The following is a 26,432-nucleotide window of genomic DNA, read 5'->3' on the forward strand; positions in this document are numbered from 1 at the left end:
GCTGTGCTCGCCACACTTTATTAAATCAACTCCACGCCGACGTGGATAGTGGGGGTATGAAAAGGTTGTAGGACGCGTACCGCCAACCCTCGCCGGCTCGCTGCGCTCGCCACGCTTCGGGTTCACGTTTATAGTGGGGGGTGGCGCGGGGGTGCATTTAACATTGTAAGCACCCATTAGGGTGCATTTAACATTGTAAGCACCCATTAGGGTGCTTATACAATTTATAATCGCATCCCATCGCATTGTATGGCATTGTATGCCATATACAATACCATACAATTTTAAAATTGTATGACATTGTAGAACATCGCGCGATATCGCATCGCAAACCATCACATGCCTTATGGTATGCGATGCGATGGGCGCCGTGATAATACACAAGTACCTTTATTTATATTCCTCCAATAATGTGGTGTCCAGGGGAGGGGATAATAGGCTGGACTGCCAAACCTACAAACCTAACTCAAGAAACATTAAAATTCAATTACGAGAGATGCAGAATCACACTGTGTGATTATACAGTATAGGTAAAATGCATACGGCACAAACTAGGGCATAACTAAATAGGTACAGGGATGCAGCTGCTATGTGGCCCAGAGCATAGGGGGCTCATCTTCCCTGTGTAAGTTACATGTGCATATCACCATTGGTTGCCATATAGGTGCCCTTACAACTTTTTCTATGGGGCCTACAAATATCTCGTTATGGCCCTGAGCACAAAGTAACCTCAATGTGTGCTGTATAATACACACCACTATAGGGTTGTGAACTAAAGGCATGATGTAGGGATGAGCTATGTAGCATGCCATTGCCACAGTGGGGTCTATGTGGACGCCAGCACCCGCTAGACACACTGACATGCTGCTGCCTGCCACTGACTGCTGGCTGAGCACCAGAGACAAGTCATCCGCAGCGCAGGTGCGGCCATGGCAGAGACGACAAATTCCCCCCACTGATTCAATTGACTGCACACAGAGCCAGCTATCGGCTACTGTGTACAGGATGGGGGGGCGGATGGGCGTGCTGGGGCGGCCTGGGATGCGTCGGAGCCAAGGGAATCAGCAGTGTCTGCTAGTTTCTCATCCTCTATCCTGCTTCAGCTTCTCTGTTATGCGTGTGACATCATCACGTCACACACTGGGGAAACATGCTGGAGAGGAGCCTGGGGGGGGGGGGGGGGGGCGGTTTTTCCACATACTTTTTGGCAGGGGGGAGCAAAATTTATAGTTACGCCACTGAGTATTGTGTATTTATCTGAGACATGCATTTATCTAGCACCAAAATGTAAGAGGATGGAGGGGACAAGCGAGTTAGTAGAGAAGTTAATGGAAAGACGTAAGCAAGCAAAGAACAGTATTAGAGAATGCGGGGCTAAGCATAATGCAGTGGTAGTCATACGGCTGTTTGTGATGTGATGCTTGGCAGAGCTTGGAGTTGTCTTTAAAGGGGTAGTCATTTACAAGACAGAACCATGCCTCGTACATGATTGCCCCTTTAAAAAACCTCTGGGTTTGGCTGGCATCCTACCACACTCATACCCCATTATATCCTCCCAATAAGACCCTTTTATTTATTAGATTCAGTTAGTCGCATAGCTATAGTTCTCAGTTTACAATATATTTGTAATGTGGCAACATCTGTTTAGCATCAAAATTCATTTGTACACTGCTGGAATACACCGTGATATTTCTACTTGTGACAGATGGCAATGTAAGCTATATGCCTCGTCTGTAAGTCTGCACAAGACAAGGTTTAAAACTGTTGACATGAACTAATAAGACATAAACTAATAATACAACATGTATTTTATAGCAGAACAACATTAGGCGGCCTATTGACCTGCAGAAATATGCAGTGGATTAGTATTAGTGAAAGTTGAATCATGTACAGTAAGACAGCGGCCATTTACCTGGGTATGAAATCAGACTGATTGGATACAGACGTCAGCTCAAAGATCTGGGAGGTAAAATCTCCAACCAGGGCAATGAGGGTCTTGGATACATTTAGTGAGATTACAGAGGTTGAGATCCACTGTGTGGAAGCTGGAGCCAGCAGTAATGGAGAAAACAGCCCTCTTCCAAAGTTCAAGCTATACAGTTCTGATACATTGCCCCCTGCAAGTAGAATGTGAGCTAGAAAAAAAGGAAATGAAATTAACTTCAATATTCCATTTGATAAGTCAGCCCCACACATCTTTCTGTATTATACTAGTTCCCAGACCATTAGAATGCAGGAATAACATAACAGTAATGTGAGTTTAATGTCAGCGTTGGTGGCTGTGTGTGTCCGAAAGGAGCAACACTTGAATTGTTCCGTTGGGCCCCATCTAGTGGCCGATGGTGCACAAAACACTTCATTCTTCCCAAAGTGGTGAGGAGCAGTGTTGCCATAGGAATGCCATAGGACTGCACCAAAAGCTTGTGTACATGGGGAAGGGAAGCCTGTTACTCTTGCACCTAGCATGGGGTTGCTGGAAGTGCTAACTAACCAGGCATAAAATCTTGCTGATGCACGTCCCCATATTAGCCTTATAGGTTGTCACATTGGCAAAAGTTAGTAAATCAGGCTTTTCCCACAACTACAGACTGTTTGCGTTTGAATCAGCCCCAAAAGGTTCAAAATGAAAAATAACAGGAGTTTGAAAAAGCAAGAGGGAAATTAAGCACTGAGGTGGGGTCTGAGAATGGTAACATGGAACGGAGCTGGCTTGGTGCGTATAAATCTTTACAATATTCACGAGCTAGGCAAATGCTCACTACAGATGTAACTTGGTACAGTACTAGGTTGTTAGTGCCTCTTGCCTCTATGGCATCATTAGTTCTATTCATTCATATGCTGAATAATAGATAAGCCGACTGTCTGTAGACAACAAGTGCAGTTTATAGACTTTGTTTCACCTCCCTGGTAGCCATGAGCCCTTGTGTATATCAGGATACAATATTGCAGGAACCTTGGTAGTCATGTGTGCACGGGTTACCATGGTTACTGTAGTAAGATGGATTGGCAGAGAGTGCATAATGTATTTGGGCTCCATACTCATCATATGCTCTACTGAATCCGAGACTACTATATTATTTTACTGCTATTATGAACAAATATCTTGCTGAAAAGTTATTACAGTAAGTACACATCGGGGCAGTGGCGTAACTACAGTGGGTGCAGGGGATGCAGCTGCTATGGGGCCCGGGGCTTGGGGGGGCCCCAAGGACCAGCTTGCTATACCCTGTACCCTTCTGTAGTTAATTTTATCTTTATTTTTCATGCTGCGCAGTCGGAGCTTACCAGAGGTAGCAGGGCGTGAGTAGAGTACGGGGCGGTGGTAGCGTGCCAGGCATGGAGAGATGTGTGTACTGTAGTGTTCCGGGCGGGAGTGTTGGATGTGTAGCGAGTCGCCTGGCTGAGGAACTCAGGGCTGTAACCTGTGCAGTGGGAGCAGCGCCCGGAGATGACCAGAGGTAGCGGGGCGGGGGTAGCGTGCCAGACAATGGAGAGATGTGTGTAGTGTGCCTGAGTGGGGGTGTTGCATGTGCAGCGTGCCGCCCGGCAGGGGAGCTCAGGGCTGCCCGCTGCAGCTGGAGTTTACCGGAGGTAGCAGAGCGGGGGTAGAGACCGGGGGAGGGGGCCAGGCGCGGATCTCCCCGGTGTCGAGAAGTATTGGAGACGTAACAGCGAGATCTGGAAGTTAAGTTCTGCTGTGCGGTGAGCTCAGCAAAGTTTAATTAATTAAACTTCTGGTGACTAGTCGGTCCATACACAATGGGCAATATATTGAGCGATATTGCTCATTTTGGTATGAGTGATATAGTTCAATATATCACCCATTGTGTACACTGGACGATTTGCTAATCCTCACTGTCATCTGGCCACCACCTTTAACACACTGTCGTCACTACCCCCCCTCCCCCCCCAGCATCAAGTAGTGTGTACAGTATGCACTTACTGATGCCACCTGCTGTCAATATCGGCAGCCGCAAGAATCACTCAGTGTGTATGAGCTTTTACACACCATATTCATGCGTACACACTTGGCGATGCAGGCAGCGGGGAACAATGGGGGTGGGGGTTAACAATCCGCAGCCTCATCTGTACATGCACAGATGACAAAGGTGGTATTTAACTACCTGTGGGAGCGTGTGATGTCATGTCCCTATATCCACTTTTCCTTTTTTTTTTTTACTTTTCGGTGTCAATAAGGGAGGGGGGGGGCCCTCTTAAGATTTTGCTATGGGGCCCACGAGGTTCTAGTTACGCCTCTGCATCGGGGTATATTTCTGCAAGCTCAAACAGGCCAAACGCCTTTCCCTAAAGTGTCAGTGTACTTGATTTATGAATCCTGTTCAGCAGTGTACTGTATGTTGCCCACTACATAATAATGTTCCTTACCCAGTCCTGACGGTGGCATAAAGGCATGGATCATGTTTGTGGCTTTAAAAGAAATGACTTGGATCTTTTTCATGGACGTCTGTCCTGATTCCCATAGAAAAATATTAATGGAATCACTTTTATCTGCAAAAAAAAAAATTTAGACAAGGAATGAAAAGCCCTCATTTATCACAGGATGTCCTAGTATAATACTGCTTTCACATTGCAGAAATGGGTAATGACACGGTATTCTTAAATGGGACCTGAGCCTTGAGACCTTTCACATTGCAGGTGAAAACCATTTTAAAAATCATTTAATACCATTCAAAATTCAACCCGTTTAACCCCCAAGGGACACGTTTCAAGGCATTGAAATAGAGCCATTCACACTGCCTAAAAAACGGCTTTAAAACGTGTAGGACTCTGCTTTTTAACCGTGTTGAAATACCGGTTATCTTTAACCGGTAAATCAACTTTGGCACTTTCACATTGCAGCCTTAAACGTTTTAAAATGGGAAAAAAACGGCAATATACCGGTTTAAAAGTGCAATGTGAAAGGGGTATAACTTTGCTGTTGTTTCCTTTCATTTTACTTTTAATACAAAAGCAATTATACATTCTACAATAGTTACACCACACTGTATTGCTCCTGTTTCACATTACACCACACTATTTTGCTTCTTATTCACATTATTTCAAACAGTTTCGTTTCTTATTCACACTGCAACACACAGTAAAACCCTTTATGCACGTTACCACACACAGTAGCGCTCCTTATACAAATAATATCACATAATATTGACAATTATACACATAACGCCATACCCTTTTTACTTTGTGTGGCATTATGGGCCTTATTCTAGTTCTCTTAGAGGCAAATTCCTTCTTAGCTGGACAAAACCATGTGCACTGCAGGTGGGGCAGATGTAACATGTGCAGAGAGAATTAGATTTGGGTGGGGTTTTTCTTCAAAGTGAGATCTATTTTGCAATGTACAAATAAAGTAGTCAGTATTTTCCCTGCACAGAAACAAAATAACTCACCCAAAGCTAAATCTTTCTGCACATGTAACATCTGCCCCCTGCAGTGCACATGGTTTTGTCCAGCTAAGAAGGAATTTGCCACAAAGAGTGAACTAGAATGAGGCCCCATGTGTAAAAGGGTAATTAGAGTAATTACCTACAATGATTGCAAGTACATCACTGACATCGATATGTGCTTTTGTTGCTTTGTGTTTGTGTTTTAACATGTTCTATTTCATCAAATAGCCGCACACATCGTGAAGACTTTCCAGCTACTACACAATTCCTCAAAAAGGATCCAGAACTTCAAGTCGGTAAAGTGCACTTACCTGCTTTCCACAATTCAGTGATCACAAATAATTTTTTCACCTATATATGTCCACTGAGGCGGGATATCTTTTTTATTATTGCATTCATTAATTCCAATTTACTTTTATTCCCCACCTTTCCCATTTTTATTAAGTTATGATTATCATTGTTTTATTCATGTAAATGTGTAATTGTATTTATATGCATTTTTAAACAGTAAAATTTATACCTTTCATATACCATTTGGTTTATTCATTGAAATAAGCACTGCCTAAACTCGCCTTGTGCGAGTACTTTCTTCTTTTCTACCAGTGGGGAGTGACTACCCTCACACCCAGGCAGCAGCTTACATTGCAGGATCAGCTCATTGTCAAAGCGCTTGATTATTCCCAGTGAATTTCCTATGTTCTATTTCATACCTGGGGCATTGATTACATCTGCTGTATTCAAGATGTTGTTTAAGTTCTTTTAAAGCATAATAGTAAATGTGCAACATGGATGTAAGTGTACAAGTGTACAAGGTTGTATGCTGGAAGTAGTGTTGGGGCATATACTACTGGCAGGGAGTGAGAGTCAACTAGCAATAGCTGCTAAATAGAACATGTGCACAATTGCGGCTTATGTGAACATGTTTATGCTTTGGGGCACAACTGTGTCCACAGCGTGTAAGACAGTCTGTAACACTGTAACATTGAAAAATCCCCATCTTGGCAGTAGCACTGCTTAATCCTCCATGCAAGAGAGAGACATTTAAACAAATTGGGTATAATTTTCCCTTAACAATTGCATTAATGTGTTTAAGCATTGCAGACATGTGGTGGCTAATGTAAGCAGAGTTTCCAGGCCAGACACAAAGAATAATGTAATTTATGATATATATATATATATATATATATATATATATATATATATATATATATATATATATATATATATACACACAGTACCTTGTACAAATATAACGTAGATGTCAGCTCCGCAAACCAAGGACTCCACACTTGTAGCCCCAACAAGTTGCACATCTTGGGGATATCCAAACTGACCACTGGCCCATGTGTACATGACAGAGTTCTGGTCAGAAGCTCCAAAGCACAGGACCATGTAGACAATACCTCCGCGAGCGAATACTGTCAGCCCTGTAATTCCACGTGCTGAGAGTCTTTGATATAGTACAAGCATACCGTTACTCCATTTGTAAATCTACATGAAAACAAGGTAAGGACAACAGTCATTTTGCTAGCGAAATGAAAACTTCCTTATTTTAGATCATAAGCTTCTGTTTGAGCATTAATGAACTAACCCTCTCTGAAATGTATCACTATACTTTACTGGTTGCAATATGCTTCCAATGTTTAATTCTATGACAGTAGATCATAAAACCTATATATACACCCATTTTTAGTGCTGCCCAAAGACACCATAGTGCAAAATTACAAAACTTACTTTGAAGTCGCTGAACTAAGGTTACAAGGGGCAGCCATTTTGTTCTAAATTAACATGATATCAATTAATTTATATAATAATTGTGTAAGATTTGTCCAGTCTCCATCATACACGTGCAGTGGGAGCTGGGGAACCGGGCTCCGCGACTCCCACTGCTAGGGAGATAGGACAGACCCAGCACCGGAGAAGAGGAGGAGCTGTATTGGGACCGGGAATCGGGATACGTATGGGAAAGGGTAGGATTTTAGGTAACAGAGTGGGGGCGGGTTGGGAGGAGGATGGGGTGGGACAGAGCAGCAGAGAAGGGGTGAGCCTAAGTTTATGGACCCCTAGTCCACACCCCATTGGAATTAACAGTCTTAACTCTTCATCGCACAAACCCTAAGGGGGTTGTCTTTTTTAGCAAACATACTAGTTTATATTTGGATTGTGAGAGGAAGCACACTAGGGAAGCCCATGGAGAGCATAAAACTCCCTGGTTAGAGCTGAACCAATGGAGCCATCAATGAGAGACAGCAATACTAAGGAAGTGTCACACTGCTACAGCCAATCAGCCATATGAGAGCGATATGTAATATCATATTTTAGCCTATGATGTTAGCAGGCTGTAACTAGGGTTGTGTGGGCACTGGCTCTGGGGTCACACCATGACCCCAACCCTACAGCCAATACTTCTGCTGCAGTGTCAAACGAAGCCTCTTTGAACACTCCAGGCACACACCCTGCGGTCTGTACAGCCGTTGTAATTCCTGGTGCTGGCAGCACTGCCCCATCAGTGTGACATAATGACATCATGCGCTTAGTGTGGCGGTGTCAGCACAGGGTGCCCTGCTTCTCGTTGCAACTCTGGATGTTAGTTACATTGCTCCTATTAATTTATATACAAGGATAAGAACATAGCAGATAATGAATGGTTTAAAAATCATAGATGACAAACCTGAGAAATGTTTGTATGACTTGAAATAATCACATAATCTTCCTGATATCCAGGTGAGAAATGCTTAACACTGCCTGTTCCTGGTACGGACACTGTCTGTCTCTGAAATTACAGTTGTGCAATGACGTAATTACTTGTAATGTTAGCAACATGAATGAAACAAGTGTTCCTTGGGCTCGATTCAGGCCTGATCGCTGCTGTGCGAATTCATACAGGCCGATTATCGATACACTGGGCATGTGTCTGGGCCACAATGCATGCACAATGCCTTCCAGCGAGGAAACCCTGCTACGTTATTCCTTTGTTAGCTGTACGCAAGGAGATTGACAGTAACCGGCATATGGGGTTGGGTGTGGTATGGGCCTCCGACAGTCGGGATCCCGACAGTCATTAGTCCGACGTCGGGATCCCAACTGCCCATACTCAGACAGCATGGAAACACCTTGCAGGCTCGCTGCGCTCGCCATACTGCGGGCATGGTAGCCACCTATTCTATTCTCCCTCTATGGGGGTCGTGGACCCCCACGAGGGAAAATAGCGGGTGGCCGTCGGGCACCCGGCTGTCGGCGTTTTGACAGTCGGGATCTCGATGTCGGGCAAATGACAGTCAGGATCCCGACTGACAGGAATGCATCCGGCACCCATGGGGTTGGTAATTGGCCGTGTTATGGGAGCGACAGGAAAACCGCAGGCATAACTGAATCAAAGCAGGGGTGCCTAGGGAAAACGCAGGTGTGCCAAAGCATTTTAGGGGAGGGTGTGGAACGTTAGCTCTGGCCTCGATTAGGCTGATTTCATTGCAGCCCCCAATTAAGTAGAGGGCTTGCGATCAGTGGTGACAATCAATGTTGAGTGAATGGTTCTGGACTTGGCTTAGCTGCAAATCCTTTGCTACCCTCACATGTCTATTCACACAGCCAGCAAATTAATTTGCAAGGCGTGAATTCACTCTAGCGGTGCAGTGTCTACCTGATCGCTGGCCGCTGCAAAATCGCTGCCGTGTTATCAGGTCTGAATCAGACCCTTTGTTCTATGGTTTATGTATTAATAGAAATTAATATGATCTGACATGCGATAAAACCTTCCATCAAAACACAAGTAATTAATATAAGGCAAATATTCACTTGAAATAATCTATAATGACATTTAAAATGGAAAATGTGAGTATTTTAGTTACACAACAGTAATGTATTTCAACACAGAAAGAAAAAAGCTTTCAGTAAATCTGGATGTACTGTACATGACAACTTCTGATCTATGGATAACTGGATATATGGATAACTAAGCATATGCATACACAAAACTTACAATGTTAACGCATTAACCAGAAAACACAATAAATACATTTCCAATCAATTTTTCTTAAATTGCAGCAAAGAAACACAGAAGGCTGATTAAGCCTGAGGTGACATAAACCACTAAGGGTTCACACAGGGTACACTTTGCTGTTGGTCACATGACTATGTTGATGAGGATGGGCACAAGGCCTATCAGAACAGGGGGGAAGGTCTAAGCAGGGTAGGAAGGATCACGCTGTTAGAGTGATCTGCCCCTGTCCAAGAAGCTGTACACCAGGCAAGACGTCCAGTGCAGCTTTCCCCATTGTGTCAGGTTTTTATTGCTTTAATATCGCATTTTACAGTATATTTCCTTTTTCTCTCTCCCCCTCCCCGCTATTTTAGGCATACCTGGGTAGTCTGGGGTTCCAGCAGGGTTAGCGCAGAAGGTTAGGCAGCGTTCCATTATGTCACGGCCAGCCAGGCTCTCCAGTTTGCCTGCCCGGCTTGCCGATGCTGCGTTCACCGCTGGCGGGCCTGCTATGTCCAGCTCCGCCGCCTCTCCGGGTCCTGTGGTCCGGGGGAGGGCGCGGCGGGGACCGGCGGCTCCTAGCGCACGTGTGTGCGGTGATCCGGCCGGGGCGCGAGGTGATGACGCGGCCGGGCGCCCGGCCGCGTCACACGCCGGGAGAGGCCGCGGCCGCGGCGCCGCAGCTTCTCAGGCTGCAGGGGGGTCGGGCAGGGGTAGCGCCCGTGGTGCTGGTAGTCGCGGGCGCGGGCTAGGTACCCGCAGCCCGCGTGGCACAGTAATTCAGCGGGTGGCGACCAGGTCTGGCGCCCGCCAGGCGGGGCCTGATTCAGGCCTGGTCGCGCCTGCAGCATCCACTCCCCCAGCACATAGAGTTAACAGGCCCAGTATAAGGGCAAGGGGTAAGGGGCGTCCCTCTAGGTTACAGCAGACTCCCAGGGCCCCCGCTGCTATTCCCAGGGGGGAGAGTGGGCAGAGGGCAACCCTTCCGGTAGCTGCCCCTACTGCCACACCCACCAGGGCAGGTAGAATGGGGATCACTTCATCGCTGCAAATCGCTAGGAGGCACTTGCTGCAAGTAGCCAGGAGGATTCCCCAGCGGGCCACCGGGGGTGGGTCTTCAGCGGCCCTCACTAGTGGGCCCACGGCTATAGTTCAGGCGGCCCCGGCCCCCCAAACACCTATGGCAGGGGACGAGGCAAGGCAGTTCCTGGCTATGCTGTCTTCCTTTCTGGGGCAGCCCCCAAATGCAGCATCATCCACCCCTTCCCCCTCTGCGTTGCCCAACGTGACGGCCCAATCATCGGGAGGAGTCGGTGGTACCCATGCTCCGGAGGCTTCCACATCCGCGGCTGAAGCTGTCCGGCCAGCCTCTACGGATGCCCCTAACCAAGGTGGACCGTTGGAATTGAGCCTCGTGCCTCGGGACGGCACTTCAGGTGGGTCAAAAAAGAAGGGCAAGAAGCGCAGGCGTAGGGATTCCCGCACCTCATCCTCATCCTCCGGCCGTTCAGATTCTGCTACGTCCGGGGAGGAGGGAGGAAGAAGGTCGCGGAGACGTCGGCGTCGCCACGGGCGACGCCGCCGCCATTCTAGCTCTAGCGGCAGTTCAGGGTCCCCCCTATACCCTAGAGGTTAGGTGGTGCAGTGTGAGAATACCGCTGTGCTTAGGGGCCTGAGGCGCAGCGTGCAAGAGCGGATCAGGGATGGGAAATATGTTAATTTCTTTAAAATGACAGCCCAAGACGAAAAAGATTACCGCGCAGCGACACGAAAAGGGGGGATTGGGGAGGAGGCCTTTTGCACCTACCACAGGTGGCAAGCGGGCCTCTTCATGTTTGCCGCCTGTTATCTGGAAACTAGGCCCCAGGAGCACATGAATATGGTGCGTTATATGCACATGATTCATGCTATGTTCCTTACGGATGGGGACTCGACATGGCGATCCTATGACGAGAGTTTCAGAAGGAAACAGTCGGGTTTGGCAATCATGAACCTAGGTTGCAAGGACGTAGAGATTTGGATGGGCCCAGAACCTGCAGCCCCAGCCACCGCGGCCCCCACCCCTCCTCCAAAGAAGACCACCGCGCCCTTTCGCGCAGGAGGGGGGGCCGGGGGACCCTCCGCCGGTCGCTGTTACGCATACAACGGGGCGGGTTGCCCTCTGGGGGCGCGATGCAAGTACAAGCATTGCTGTTCCAAGTGTTGGGGCCCCCACTCCGTTAAGGAATGCAAAAAAGGAAAGCAGGGAGGCCCTCCAGCTGCACAAGCAGCAGGGGGACACCCTCACTAAGGCCCCTTCCCCAGTTAGGCTTGACCGCATGGCCAGTTGGCTGGCGGCATACCCCCAAGAGGAGGAGGCTTCCTTCTTGCGGTCGGGATTTGAAGTGGGTTTTCGCCTTCCCATTGACGGGGAGGTGTCGACCTCGTCACCCAGAAATTTAAAATCGGCCATACAGATGCCCGGGGTGGTCTTGGATAAGGTTGCTAAGGAGGTTTCACTGGGTAGGATGATAGGTCCTTTCCAGTTCCCCCCAGTGGCCAATTTAGTTTTATCACCTGTGGGAGTGGTGCCCAAGAAGGCCCCCGGCAAGTATCGGCTCATTCAACACCTGTCCCACCCTGTGGGCAGTTCGGTGAATGACGCCATCCCCGAAGAATTGTGCCGGGTTCGGTACCAGTCCTTCGAGCAGGCTTTAACAATGGTTCGGGGTTTTGGCCCTGGCGCACTGCTGGCAAAGATCGACATCGAGTCGGCCTTTCGCCTCCTCCCCCTGCACCCGGAGTCGTTTCGGTTCATGGGCTTTCGCCTCCCCACAGGTTTTTATGTGGACAGGTGCTTGCCCATGGGCTGCTCGATCTCCTGTGCTTTCTTCGAACGTTTCAGTAGCTTTCTGCACTGGTGCGTCGTTACGGGATCAGGGGAGTCCGGGGTGGCCCACTACCTGGATGATTTCCTGTGTGTGGGTCCCGCGGAATCATCGCGCTGCGGAACTTTGCTAGCATACATGCAGGGCCTGTTCCAGTATCTAGGGGTACCGGTGGCAGCTGACAAGACGGAGGGGCCGGTTTCCTGCCTTTCCTTCTTGGGCATCGAGATCAACACCATGGCCGGATGCTGCAGGCTGCCCCTGGACAAACTGGCCCGCCTGAGGGCGGCAATATCCCTTGCGCTCTCCACAGGTAAGCTGCAACTGCGCCAAATGCAGTCTTTGTTGGGTCTGCTACATTTTGCGTGCAGGGTTATTCCCATGGGACGGGTTTTCTGTAGAAAACTTGAGAGATCCGTCTCGGGGGTCAGACATCCCTTACACTTCATACGGCTCTCAGCCGAGCTGAAGAGGGACCTGCGGGTGTGGCTCTCCTTCTTAGAGCAGTTTAATGGGGTCCTCATATGGCCCTCCCCCCCCTGCGACAATCACCAACTGCAGTTGTTCACTGATGCCGCGGGAGGGGTGGGTTTTGGAGCCTTTCTGGACGGGTCATGGTGCGCCGCACCTTGGCCTCCGGAGTGGGTCACAGAGGGCCTCACTAAAAACTTGCTGCTCCTCGAGCTGCTCCCCATAGTGGTAGCTTTGGAGATATGGGGCGATAGGCTGCGCAATGCTAGCATTGTTTTCTGGTGCGATAACTTGGGAGTGGTGCACGCGATCAACCGCCAGGGTTCCTCCTCCCTTCCAGTGGTTCGCCTCTTAGCGCGGCTGGTTTTAAGATGTTTGCTGCTGAATGTACACTTCGTGGCAAGACATATTCCCGGGGTGGAGAACTCCGTGGCGGACGCCTTGTCCAGGGCTGACTGGGCTAAATTCCGGGCCCTGGCACCTCATGCTTCTCCCGTTGGTGAATGTTGTCCCTCTTATGTTTGGCAGATGATCAGGCCGGAATGGAGGGGCTAGCCATGCGGGCTATTGCGCCCACGACGCTGCAATGCTATCGGGCAGGTTGGCAGGAGTGGGAACAGTTTCGGCTGTCTGCCCCTCAAGCAGGTAAGACACCTAATGCGGCCATGGTGGCCTTTGTATGGAGTTTATACTCCTTAGGTCATTCTGTCGCCTCCGTGCGCAGGATACTGGCAGGGGTGTCTTTCTTTTCTGCCTTGCAGGGTAGGGCGGACCCGTCCCGGTCGTTTTTGGTGTCGAGAGCATTACGTGGCTGGCGGAGGGCCTCGCCGGTGCCCCCAGACCGGAGACGCCCGATTGATATGGCCTTGCTACCAGCTTTGCTGGACGCCCTAGGGGACATTTGTTGGCCTGCCTACGAGGTCCTTTTGTTCCGAACGGCGTTTGCAATGGCGTATCACGGGGCCTTCAGGGTTGGAGAGCTGGTGGCTCCGTCGAAACGGGCTCCTTCACCTTTGTCCGTGGACGATTTAGTGGTCCAGGAGGATTCGGTGCTTTGTCACCTGCGACGATCCAAGACAGATCAGGTTGGTAGGGGGAGATGGCTGTCCCTGCTCCCATGTACAGTGGAGGGGGCGTGCCCTGTGGCGCTGGCCACGGCCTTGACGCAGGCACGCCCGAATCTGCCTGGTGCTTGGTTGATGCATGAGGACGGGTCGCCTCTCACCAAATACCAGTTTGGGCACGTCTTGGGACGGGCGCTGGAGGCCATAGGCCTTGATCCGAAGGAATTTGGGTCGCATTCCTTCCGGATTGGGGCTGCTACCTCGGCGGCTGCGGAGGGCCGCTCCGACGCAGAGATTCAATCTCTGGGTCGATGGCGCTCGGCAGCTTTCCGAAGGTACATTCGGCCGTCTTTGTCTATCACTGATTACTATGGTCAACTGGACGCATAAGCGCTCGCCAACTTCCAGTGGGGGCCTTGAGGTGTGTTTTCGCATTCGCCCGGGGGCACAATTTGGCTATAATTTCAATCTGGCATGGCGTACTTGGTAGTTTACTCCGGGCGGTGTGTTTTGTGCCTCAAGAGCTGGTCGGCCACGGTCTTTCCTCCTCCCTATCTTCATAACCTGTTCAGCGTGTGAGTGCAAAGATGAGTTTTTCCTCCAACTAACTAACCTCTTGTATGCATATTTCGGATCGACGGGACGTTAAGTCCGTGTGGATGTTGGGCCATTCGTTTGTGTATTGGGCCTCACAGGCAAAAATCGCCTCTGATGTATGCATGTTTCCGCAAGCTGGGGAGGTTAGGTGGTTAGGAGTGAGGGGCATGAGGTGGTGTGCACTGCAGGCCCAAATGATCAGTGCCGTTAAGCAGTTTGGGGTCCCGGAGGTCATTATATTCCACCTAGGCGGGAATGACCTTGGACGAGGATCCGTCCTGGAGCTGCGCTCCATGATTGTCCGGGACCTTCACATCATTGCCCAGGTGTTGCCGTCATGTATGTTGGTGTGGTCCTCCATAGTATCCAGGATAGTGTGGAGGACAGCGAGATCATGCACCAGCATAGAGCGTTCACGCAAGAAGGTGAACTCTATGGTGGCAAGATACCTGTTAGCTAATGGCGGGGGTGTCATTCGTCACAACGCCATCAGCTTCCAGCGCCCTGAGCTATACAGGAGCGACGGAGTGCATTTGAGCCCAGAGGGTATGGCTCTGTTTTTAGGCAACATTTTTGCCTGGTTAGCGACACGGTGCTGAGCGTTTTATTAGTGGTGGCGGTGGCTGCGGCCTAGGGCCTGGCTGTGGCGGTAAAGAACGGTCATGCTTTAAGAACTCTGTGTGTGTGTAGGTAGTGGGGTACACTCTCCCTCGACAACGATTGTCATGGGCCACGCTTCTGCCCGGGGGATGGCCGTCACCACCAGGCCTGGTGGCTGACCAGGGAGAGTGGTCATCCAGCGTTGTATGTATGATTTAGTGATCTTTAACCCCTCCTTCCTATAATGACCGTTCTTTGGCGCCGCCACCATTCATAGTCTTAGTTTAATTTGTCAAATAAATTTGACATTCTGTTTTTGAAACGCCAGCACTTGTGTCGTGTCTTTATTTTAGGTTAAGTTTTTAGATAAGGTTATATAAGTTATATTTAAGTGTATCAACAGACAGGTGGGACCAAAGTGTTACCCGATGGTGAGTTTAAGAAACACAGAAGGCTGATTAAGCCTGAGGTGACATAAACCACTAAGGGTTCACACAGGGTACACTTTGCTGTTGGTCACATGACTATGTTGATGAGGATGGGCACAAGGCCTATCAGAACAGGGGGGAGGGTCTAAGCAGGGTAGGAAGGATCACGCTGTTAGAGTGATCTGCCCCTGTCCAAGAAGCCCCACCCACCCTTCCCTGTTTTTTCTTTCCTCTTCGGCGGCGGTAAAGAACGGTCATGCTTTAAGAACTCTGTGTGTGTGTAGGTAGTGGGGTACACTCTCCCTCGACAACGATTGTCATGGGCCACGCTTCTGCCCGGGGGATGGCCGTCACCACCAGGCCTGGTGGCTGACCAGGGAGAGTGGTCATCCAGCGTTGTATGTATGATTTAGTGATCTTTAACCCCTCCTTCCTAATGACCGTTCTTTGGCGCCGCCTAAAGTGGACAGTCAGGGAATCCGTTCCCCGCCACCATGCTGGCGGGGACGCGCAAGCGTATGAGACGCTCACGCGTCACAGCAAGGTGGAGCTCCTGTCCAGCCAGAGCCGGCCTTAGGCATAGGCAAACTAGGCAATTGCCTATGGCATTTGGAATGCCTAGGGGCATCAGCCGCTTCTGCTGATTAAAATGATATGCAGCATGCCTATATTATGTGTGTGAGTGAGGCTGTATCTGCATATGAAATAGTGTATTCATGGAAATCACTAACATATGCAGGTACAGACACAGTCGCACACAGAATATATTCATGCCACATTTCATTTTAATCATCAGAAGCTCCTTGTGTGTGCTGGTCATAACAATGCAAATAAGATGAATATTTAGCAAAAAAGGCACCCAACGTTAGCAGAATTGGCCAGGAGCTGCATGGCCTATTGAGTCAAGATGTATGAGGAAACATCTGTATCCAAGCAGAGGCAGAGGTCACAGTGTTAGCGGCTGTGCGAGTGCTGTCTATGGGTGGGTTGGTTGTGCAATAGTGTTCGGCATATGTGTAAGGGGCATTATGTGTGTCATGTATAAATGCATTAATAATGTGCAACATATGTGTAACAGGCATTATGTGTGTCATGTGTATAAGGGCATTAATAATGTGCAACATATGTGTAATGGGCATTATGTGTGTCATGTGTATAAGGGCATTAATAATGTGCAAGGTGTAAGGGGCATTATGTGTGTCATTATGTGTATGAAGTTGGCAAAATGTGTAAGGAGCATTATGGTTATAAGGACGTTAATAATGTGTGTCATGTGTAAGGGGCATTACTGTGTGGTATTATCAGGGGTGCCAAGAGAAAGGGGTAGAGGGTACAAATAACCCAGGCCAAAGTCTGATGGAAGGGCCCTTAAGTGACAGCAGCAGCTGCAGCTCTTCTCCTCTGCCCAGCACACACTGCTTTGTGCTGGGTTGCAGTGTGGCCATGGAGGTGCTTAAAATACAATATTTTATTATTTTTTTTCTAAGGGTATAATGTGAATAATGTGAGGAGTAATGTACATAAGGTAAAGTGGTACTACTGTGTGATGTAACGTGAATAAGGGACACCATCGCATGATATAATGTGAATAAAGTTGCACTACTGTGTGGCATAATTTGAATTGGGGGTAGTATTGTGTGGCCATGCCCCTTCCCAGCAAGAACACACCCCTGTTTGGACTGCGCACCAAATGTGTGCACTGTTTCTATTTAAAATATTGCGGGTAGGAGCACCAAAATGATGACTGCTATGACAAGGGTTGATGGTGCTGGGAAAGGGGAGCAGGATCAGAGGCGGTGCTAGGGGGCACCAGCCAAAATATTGCCTAGGGCGTCATTTAGGCTAGGGCCAGCTCTGTGTCCAGCAGCCAGTGCCAGCTCAGGAGACCTGGCGATAGTCCATCTGTATGTAGACAAAAAGTTAATACACAATACAATAGTCTTGTGTCATATGGCATATAGACACTAGATATATGTGGACACACCTGTAGCTCTCCTACAGTAATATGTGAGAACATGCTTACCAGTAATAATCCATCCTTGCGTGTGAATGTATAGACCCTGTTACTTGAAGGCTGATCACCAATACCATTAGTGATAACAATGACCTGAGAGCCATTAGCTGTGAAAGCCATACAACGTAGAGGGTTTTCAATGGTAAAATCCTGTATAAAAATAAAATAATCCAGAAAACATCAATTTAGATCTGATTTATGGACATATTTGCTCATTGTTGAACATACAAATAACTCTACTAATGGTTCCCTTCACCTGAACTCAGATGAACCAAAGCCTTGGTTAAAAAGCAATGACTGTTTGACACCTGCATGGCAGTTGCAATTTGCAGTTGTGTTATTACCATCTTGCAGTTTCTGCCACTCCACTAGGAGAGGAGCAGATAACTCAAAAATGATTGATTAACTAGGATTGCGCTGCTTTATGAGAAAAAAGCTACAGTTAGTGAGAAGGTTCAATTGGAGAAGCTCCACGGTGATAATAGTTGATTTGGTGTGTCCTCCTGTAACCACAACACTGAGGTCAGGGGTTCAATTCACACCATGGCCCTAACTGAGAATTTTGTATATTCTTCCCATGCTTGTATGGGATTCCTCTAGGGAACTCCAGTTTCCCCCACACTGTAAAAAATACTGTAGGCATATCGACTATCAACACACTCTAGTGTGTGTGTGTGTGTGTGTACATGGGTAGATGGGCCAAGCAGTTCCTATCTATTTTTGAATTCTATGTTTCTATCTGTTGTAGCATCACTTCCTTTGGGGCAGGAGTAAGACCCTGCAGACGCAGGGAGGAGAAAAGAGGAAACATTCTTATCCTCAGTCTAATATTTCCCTTCTAGCTCATGTGTGTGTCAATTGCACAAGATATCTGTTTTAGTGAAAAGTGACCAAAGAATGAGATCTCTATTGGTCTATTATGGCTAATTTAAGTTAAAAAGTTGACAAAGGCTATCCTTTAACATTTATATAATAGAAAAATATACATTTCATAATTTATTGAACGGTAATAATACGAATTTCACCTAATGCAAATATAACAAAATTAATGCTTTATATGGTCATAATATGAGCTGTCTGATACTTCTGTTTTCATTGTATTTTATAAAGAAAGATACCTGGATAGCGACAAATACTCCACGCCACTCATAGACTGTGGAAGTCACTGAAAACTTTTTCAGCAAAACACCATATTGTACGTAGTCATGAGTGAAGAAACACCAACTGGATGCTGACTCATTGGGAAAACTTTGTAAAACAGACAGTACAGTGTTGGGACCCTCTGTAAAAGAAAGAGAGAGAGAGAGAGAGAGAGAGAAAGAGAGTGAGAGAGAGAGTCTTCAATGAATATACAATACTGCATGCTGCACTTTGGGCCCGATTCAGACCTGATCACTGCTGTGCGAATATGCACAATGGGCGAATACGATACACTGCGCATGCAGACAGCCTGTAGTGCACAAGACCACCATGCGATGAAATCCTGCTACTTTTTTCAGGTTAATTTCTTCAGCCAGCAAGTAAGAGCCTGGCTACTCATTGCCTGTGATCAGGCCAGCCGTCAGCGCCGCCGGGCCCAATAAAAAGGGTGCGTGGCCAACAGGAGGGGCGTGGCCACAACCTGTAAAGAATTTTTTGCAGGGGTGCAGGCCGCCAGCGTCCGGCGGGTGAGACAACCGCTCTGGGAGAGAGAAGACAGAGGGGGGCAAAGAGGGAGGGGCACGGGCCCCGGGCTCCTCCATCAGACTTGGGCTCAGGTAAAAAGTACCCGCTCCCACCCCCTCTCAACGGCCTTGCCTGTGATCAGTGGTGACCATTGGGGAAGTCATTCGATGGTGGCTTAAGAATGGCTTTGGACATATCCCTGCAGCTGCGAATAGATTTACAACCTCACACTTCCAATTGCATAGCGAGCACATGAATTCACAAGGCGGGATTTCACTCTAGCGGGGTGGCATTTACCTGATTACTGGCCACTGCAAATAAGCGATCAAGTCTGAATCGGGCCCTTTGTCTCCGTAATACTTATTAAATGCATGGACGTATTGTTTATTCAGATGTGCTTGCTGCAAATCCTATGAAATAAACAGGTACACATATGGTTTTCCCTAACTAATCTTTATAATTTTATAATGAAACCTGATAACATCTCTATGTGTTTCATACAGAACTATACACATACGTGATAAGGTGCCTACAGATGCATCAATTATCGAATGCGTTTTGTACTTTTTAAGTACAAAACGCATCTTATGTACAATTATCGGGTGGTGTTTATGGGCTTGTGCGATGCGATGCGCGTTCCCGGGAGCCCGATATTGTATGTCTAAAAAAGTACGTGCTGCACATACTTTTTAGACTACATCTGTAAATTAACATTACAAACATGGGTTAATCGCATCGCATGCATCCAAGTGCACATTGCATAGCAAGCTGGAAGAAAAATTGTATAGAACCATTGTACAGTCAAAAACGCATAGCACAGTAAAACTGATGCGTCTGTGGGCACCTTAAGTCCTTGCTGGGAATCAACCCTATCCAGCAGATATATCCCACCACGTTTCCCAAACTATTACAAGGACTTCCCTGTTAATATCCTTATACTGTAGTATCATTGTATTTTCCCAGAGAACCTCTAATGCTATGTTCCAGCAACAAGGAACTGAGTCAAGGTTCCTGTTATATAATATCACTCTGTGACTGATAGTCATGCTTACATCACAAATAAACGCCAGGTAGTCATAGTAACAGCAAGTACTGTAATGGAGTAGTAGGACATGCACTCAGACATAGGGGAATGCTGTAAGTCATGTGTCAGTGGTGACTGATGCAAGGATCTTTCAGGAATTTCTTACCATTGTGTTGGCACTACACAGTTCTCAATCATAGGGATGTAGGAGACACTTGTAATACATGTTTATATAGTGAACAACTAACGCAGGGGAGGTGTAAAGAGTTGATGCCATATCGTATTAGTATTACTATGAGACAGTTGTTGTACTTGTTTGTAATGTTGCAGGTACGCTTGAAGTGCCAAGGGTTCAGAATCAGTGAACGTGAATGTGTAATCTTACTTATGCCGAAGGCACTTCCTGATACTGTCTCCCACTCCACGCTCACAGATATGTTCAGTCCGTTGCTGCGGGACACTCTGAGATAGACTGTCGCATTGCTCTCCTCGATCATCAAATAACTTGTCCTAAGCTCCCAAAGTAAGATGTGCAAGAAGTGAGTGAATATAAAGGTTGTCTCCATTAAACTTGCATGCATGTACGCAATTCTTTGCAAAACATTCTGCAATATGGAAATGCAGCTTACACTATGCAGCATTTGTACATAAGGAACTGCATGAAATTACCAAAGTACGTATGTATAAAATGTATTTATATATATATTCAATGATATGCCAAGTTTTGTCTCCCTGTACTGTTCCTTTGAACGGCGCTGCGAAACATTTGTGGCGCCTTATAAATAAAATTATAATAGTAATAATAATATATATATAAATATTTATATTGAGAGAACTCCACACTCACGGCAACCTTTGGTCAATTGCTGGGGTGCACCTCTAAGGTGACAGCCATGTGTCCCATTCATATAACAGTATATAATCCAATGAGGGCACTCACCACAGACTTGTAGGTCCTGACTCTGGAGCTGTGAGGACCTAGTGGCCAAAACGTAGACTGCAACTGGAATACATGTTATGGTGATGTACCCTGATTAAATTCTTTCATTACAAGTCTGTGGTGAGTGCCCTCATTGGATTATAATATCATACACTGTTATATATAATATTATTATTATATAATATTATATATATATTCTGTTTTATATATATATATATAAAACAGACAGACAGACAGGAGGGAGGGAGGGGATCCGGCTCTCCCTGTAGCTTCTTATGCTGCGCTAGGTGCCCGCTTCAATGTAGTGATACAAAAGTATTGTGGGTGAAAGTAGCACTCCAAGGGCCTTATTTTGGTTCATTCTTTCTGACAAAATCCTTCTTAGATGGACAAAACATGTGCACTGCAGGTGGGGCAGATGTAACATGTGCAGAGAGAATTAGATTTGGGTGAGTAATTTTGTTTCGGTGCAGGGAAAATACTGGCTGCTTTATTTTTACACTGCAATATAGATCTCACTTTGAAGTAAAACCCCACCCATATCTAATGCTCTCTGCACATGTTACATCTGCCCCACCTGCAGTGCACATGGTTTTGCCCATCTAAGAAGGATTTTGTCAGAAAGAATGAACCAAAATAAGGCCGCAAGCGACTTAAAAAGTCACTTGGAGTGATACTTCCACCCACAATACTTTATATATATATATATATATATATATATATATATATATATATATATATATATATAATATATATATATATATATATATATATATATATATATATATATATATATATATATATATATATATATATATATATAGATATGCAGTCCCGCAGTTCATCTGTATTTTACCTGTTATTAGTGGGCAAGATGCTAAACAGTCCTTGTGGTGCCTGGTTCTGCAGCACAGTGATTGCTGTGTGTATGATTGTGCCCAACCTAGCTCCGCCAGTGGGATTCAACAGAGTGACAGTAAAGTGCTCGTCATTCTCTGGTTCCTCGTCCAGCACTGCAGAAATTTCCAAGGTCTGTGTGAGCAAACATTATATGTATGAATGAAAGAATTGGCACTTACATCTTAACATATCCCATGGTTGGCTGATACACATTGCAAAGATGAAATGGACGACTGGCTGTCTCACCTAGCGAGTGGCTGATTAGGTAAGCTACTAATCAGCAGGGCGGTTATGGTATAAATCATAGATTGATTCTAGGTCGAAAGTCATTAGGTCAACCACTAATGGTTGACAGTGGGTAGGTCGACACCTTTAAATGGTAGACATACTCAAGGTTGACAATGACAGAAGGCCGACACAAGTAAAAGGATGACATAGGCACAGTCGACACTGAAAAGGTAGACAGAAGTTTCCATGGTTTTTGTGTCATATGTCGACACCGTATAAGTGTACCGCGTCCCCTCACTGCGCTCGCCATGCTTCGGGCGCGGTGCCTCCTTGTGCTCGGCACACTATTATACTCTCACTCGATGGGGGTTATTCTGATTCTATCGGTCCCCCGCGCGTTCGTACGGGGGACCGATTGTTCGCGACTGCGCATGCGCATAGGTATTTATGGCCATGTGCAGCTGATGTCTGTAAGTGCCCTCAGCGCTCTCACACACAGAAGTTTGGGCAGGGGTGCGGAGGGGAGGCGGTCCGGGGAATTTTCCTATTGGAATGCCCAGCATTTCATGGACGTTCCCATGCGAAATCCCTGATGATGCGGGTGCGGGGTGCTGGCAGCTGTCGTCAGCGGGCTCCCGCTGGTCTGAGACACCATAGAGGTCTCAGATCTTCGAGCACTGATGAAATCATTAGAAGGTCACCGATCATCGGATTACTCCCCCGCACCCAAGGCTGCGAATGGATGTCTATCCAAATCATCCATTCACATGCCTGATGCCTGCGGGGGTTGGGGGGGCATGCGGTGGTCGGCGTCTGGGGGACTTACGAGTCAATCAGAAAAAAAAGAATGAGCCAAGTTGGTCTAAACCAAAAAAACATGAAAAACTCATGCCAACATTTTCAGTGTTGACCATGTATTTTGCGTGTGTCGACCTTCTGTCAATGTCGACCTTGAGTATGTCGACCATTTAAAGGTGTCGACCTACCTTCTGTCGACTATTAGAAGTTGACCTAATGACTGTAGACCTAGAGTCAATCTATCTTGAGTCCGGATACCCAGCAGCTCTATATGTTGGCCCAGACATTACAGCCAGAGGGGCATTTCAATCTGCCAGCTGTGATATCAGTGTTGGTGGTCAATGTAGACAGTGTATGGGTGGTCTGTTAGTCCCCTGTACATAGTCAGACATGCCAACATATCCTTCAAATATATCAACACTGGCTGCGCTGCAGGGCTGACACGATACGTCTGTGGTGTACTCCCACTCACTACCAATATATTTTGGCCGATATCACAAAATATATATCAACCAGTGTGTACCAGCTTAAGAATCACTGGTTTCATTGTAAGCTCAGTACATCTGGGTACAGAAGTATGCAAATTGACAAACTTACAGTATTTATTTACAAATGCAATATGTGGTAGTGGAGCCTGCGGTCAAATTAGGGTGTGCTTTGGTTATGAGGGGCTGCTCAGTATTGAGTGGTCTAAGCTTATAAATTGTGATTTTATACTAAGCACTTTCCTTCCTGGTGTAGGTCGTGTGGGGTCGTATGTTTCATGGGGTAAGTGTGTCAATTGTGCTGTGTGTGCACTTGGTACTGTAATACCCCTTTCACATCGCACTTTTAAAACGGTATATTGCCATTTTTTTTCCATTTTAAAACGTTTAAGGCTGCAGTGGGAAAGTGCCAGAGTTGATTTACCGGTTAAAGTTAACCGGTATTTCAACACGGTTAAAAAGCAGAGTCCTACACGTTTTAAAGCCGTATTTTTGGCAGTTTGAATGGCTCTATTTCAATGGCTTGAAACGTGTCCCTTGGGGGTTAAACGGGTTGAATGTTTGAATGGTATTAAATGATTTTTAAAACGGTTTTCACCTGCAATGTGAAAGGTCTCAAGGCTCAGACCCGTTTTAAAGTCCCATTTAAGAATACCGTGTCATTACCCATTTCTGCAATGTGAAAGCAGTGTAAGTAAAATCTATTACACATGGCTGAATAAAGCCTCTAGTTTTATTAAAGCCTTTACAGTAAATATGGAATCAATTAGTCTGCACCTGGGATCAATAAGGTCCACAGGCAGGCCCACACAGTATCACTCTGAGAGGACTCAGATGAGGTGTTAGGGTGCCTTTTAGGAACCCCTATTCCCATAGGTCCCTAATCCCGGGACCTATGTTCCCCTCAGGTGACTGCAATGAATTTTCGATGGTTAGAAAACATCCAAATGCCAATTTTGATGAGTCAGTAGAATTGCTCAAAGTTAGAAGACTTTCAAACTCCGGGCATGCACTCAAAGAACAATGCATGGAGAAACTATATGAACCTACAACAGGGACAGTCAGGGACAAGGCAGATCTAGACAGACAAAAATGACAAAAATGACCCATATTTAATGTAAATGCCTTAATTAAACTAGAGACTTTATACATCCATGTGTAATGCATTTAATTTGACCCTACTTGCAAGGCGCACACACAGCACAATTGACACACTGACCTAATGACACATATGACCCCACACGACCTACACAGGGAAGAAGAGTGCTTAGTATAAAAATACAATTATTTACAAATGCTATCGGTTACAGTTGGACATTTAGGATTTAATTCAAATATTTTTCCTCAATAGAGCAATTCAACTGTTGCTCCATTTGGGCGCCCACAGCTGCCGATGCCTCCATTTCTGCTAGGGCCCCCTGGAGGTGACAAGCTGAAATGGGCTAAAAGTGACCCGTTTGGGCACTCAAATGGTGTTTTTGATGTCATGCCCAGCAATTTGGTTGGGTTTAGCCATTTGAATGTCTAAACCAGGGCTGTTTGGGCATGATCAGAGCAAAGCAAACATACATTTGATTAGCACCCCCCAATCTCATTACTTTAGGTGGGAGATCGGGTGCAATAAACAATTGAATTTAGCAACAAGATCATTATAATGGTATCTCCACAAAGCCAATTGTGTAGTACTCAATGAACAAAAATCTCTCTGGAAATCTCACGTTGCACATATACTGGACTTACAGTTATAATAAGTAAAAAACTGGGTTTGTGGGATACATCCTGGGAGATAGGCATCATTACCGGATGGGTAATGCAAATGCTGTAATATACAATAGATACTCAGTTTTATATTCTGGAAACACTGGGAACTGTGTGCTTTCAAAACTGCTATCAAGAACAATACAATCAAAAACAAAAAATGTCAGTGTTCTCTTATGGAAGTGGGACAGTCTGCAGAGCAGGTCAACCTGGTGGCAATTTCCAATACTAGTCTATACTGAATGTGTTTGTTGCTACCTGTGCCTATTTTGTACAGTCCCAATCTGTTTAAAGTGTAGTTAAGGTTGAAAGGTACATTTTCATTCTTCCTTGGAGTCATTTTGCAAATGAATGCCTCTGAGGAACACGATTGCTGGACAGTACCTTGAACCTCACTCCTTCTTCCAATATAACATATCCTTGTACTGGACTCAGATCACCAGACGCATCAGAACCATTTTCTCCTGTAATAAGATACTGAACTGCCACGGTGCCAAAAATGCCTTGTGGGGGATCCCTGATAATACGCAGCAATGCCACAGTCTCTGTCAGGTACAGCGCAGTGGGCTCCCTCAAAAAGAAGTGCTCACTGTTGTTAAAGGATATCACTCCATGGCCATCGTCGTTAGAAAGTATTGTGACAGTAGCTGTCGTAATAAAAATATATATTAATAGAGAATACATAGAATAATGCATTGCAATGCAGGTCACAGTTGTATGTAATCTTTTCTGTACCTTATAAGTCACTGAGAAAATATGTAAGACAACCTACCATTTAAAAAATAATAAATAATAATAATATCAAACATTTCAACAACAAATATTGATGGGGTGGGATGTGATACGTTGCAAGCCCGGAAGCCGTGTGGGATGCTGGCCGAGCTCGGAGGTATTTATTAAACGGGCAGTAAAACCATGTCTTGTAAATGACTGCATCTTCAGACGGTATGTCGCCCAGCCTCCGGACTCACAGCGTATTACATTCCACTCACTGTGTTGGACCATCATTTGCCCTTACTATAGCGCACCTGTAACATTTATAACTTCTCCCTTAATTCTCCCTTAATACTCCCTTTCCACCCATGACCGCAAAATTCACTAGAAATTTTGGAATCTCCCGCAATGGCCACAATTCTGGCTTATATATATATATATATAAAACTAAAGATAACTGTGAAATAATGCACAATTGTACAAAATGCACAAAAG

General features: G+C 46.3%; 1 protein-coding gene across 4 annotated transcripts in view; it reads right to left on the reverse strand.

Annotated features, from left to right (window-relative positions):
* ADGRV1 (adhesion G protein-coupled receptor V1) overlaps positions 1-26,432 on the reverse strand; it is a 461,586-nt gene that overhangs the window by 257,506 nt on the left and 177,648 nt on the right. For all 4 annotated transcript variants that reach the window (XM_083151800.1, XM_083151798.1, XM_083151797.1 and 1 more), the window contains 9 exons: positions 25,608-25,870; positions 21,911-22,086; positions 20,500-20,624; positions 18,544-18,707; positions 17,435-17,575; positions 8,077-8,178; positions 6,644-6,896; positions 4,387-4,509; positions 1,913-2,135 (listed from right to left, as the gene is read on the reverse strand). In XM_083151800.1, coding sequence (XP_083007926.1) covers positions 1,913-2,135; positions 4,387-4,509; positions 6,644-6,896; positions 8,077-8,178; positions 17,435-17,575; positions 18,544-18,707; positions 20,500-20,624; positions 21,911-22,086; positions 25,608-25,870 — 1,570 coding nt within the window. The remainder of the gene's footprint in view (positions 1-1,912; positions 2,136-4,386; positions 4,510-6,643; positions 6,897-8,076; positions 8,179-17,434; positions 17,576-18,543; positions 18,708-20,499; positions 20,625-21,910; positions 22,087-25,607; positions 25,871-26,432) is intronic.

Source organism: Crinia signifera, chromosome 1 (genome assembly GCF_055691185.1).
Source record: "Crinia signifera chromosome 1, ASM5569118v1, whole genome shotgun sequence".
NCBI classification, from domain to species: Eukaryota; Metazoa; Chordata; class Amphibia; order Anura; family Myobatrachidae; genus Crinia; species Crinia signifera.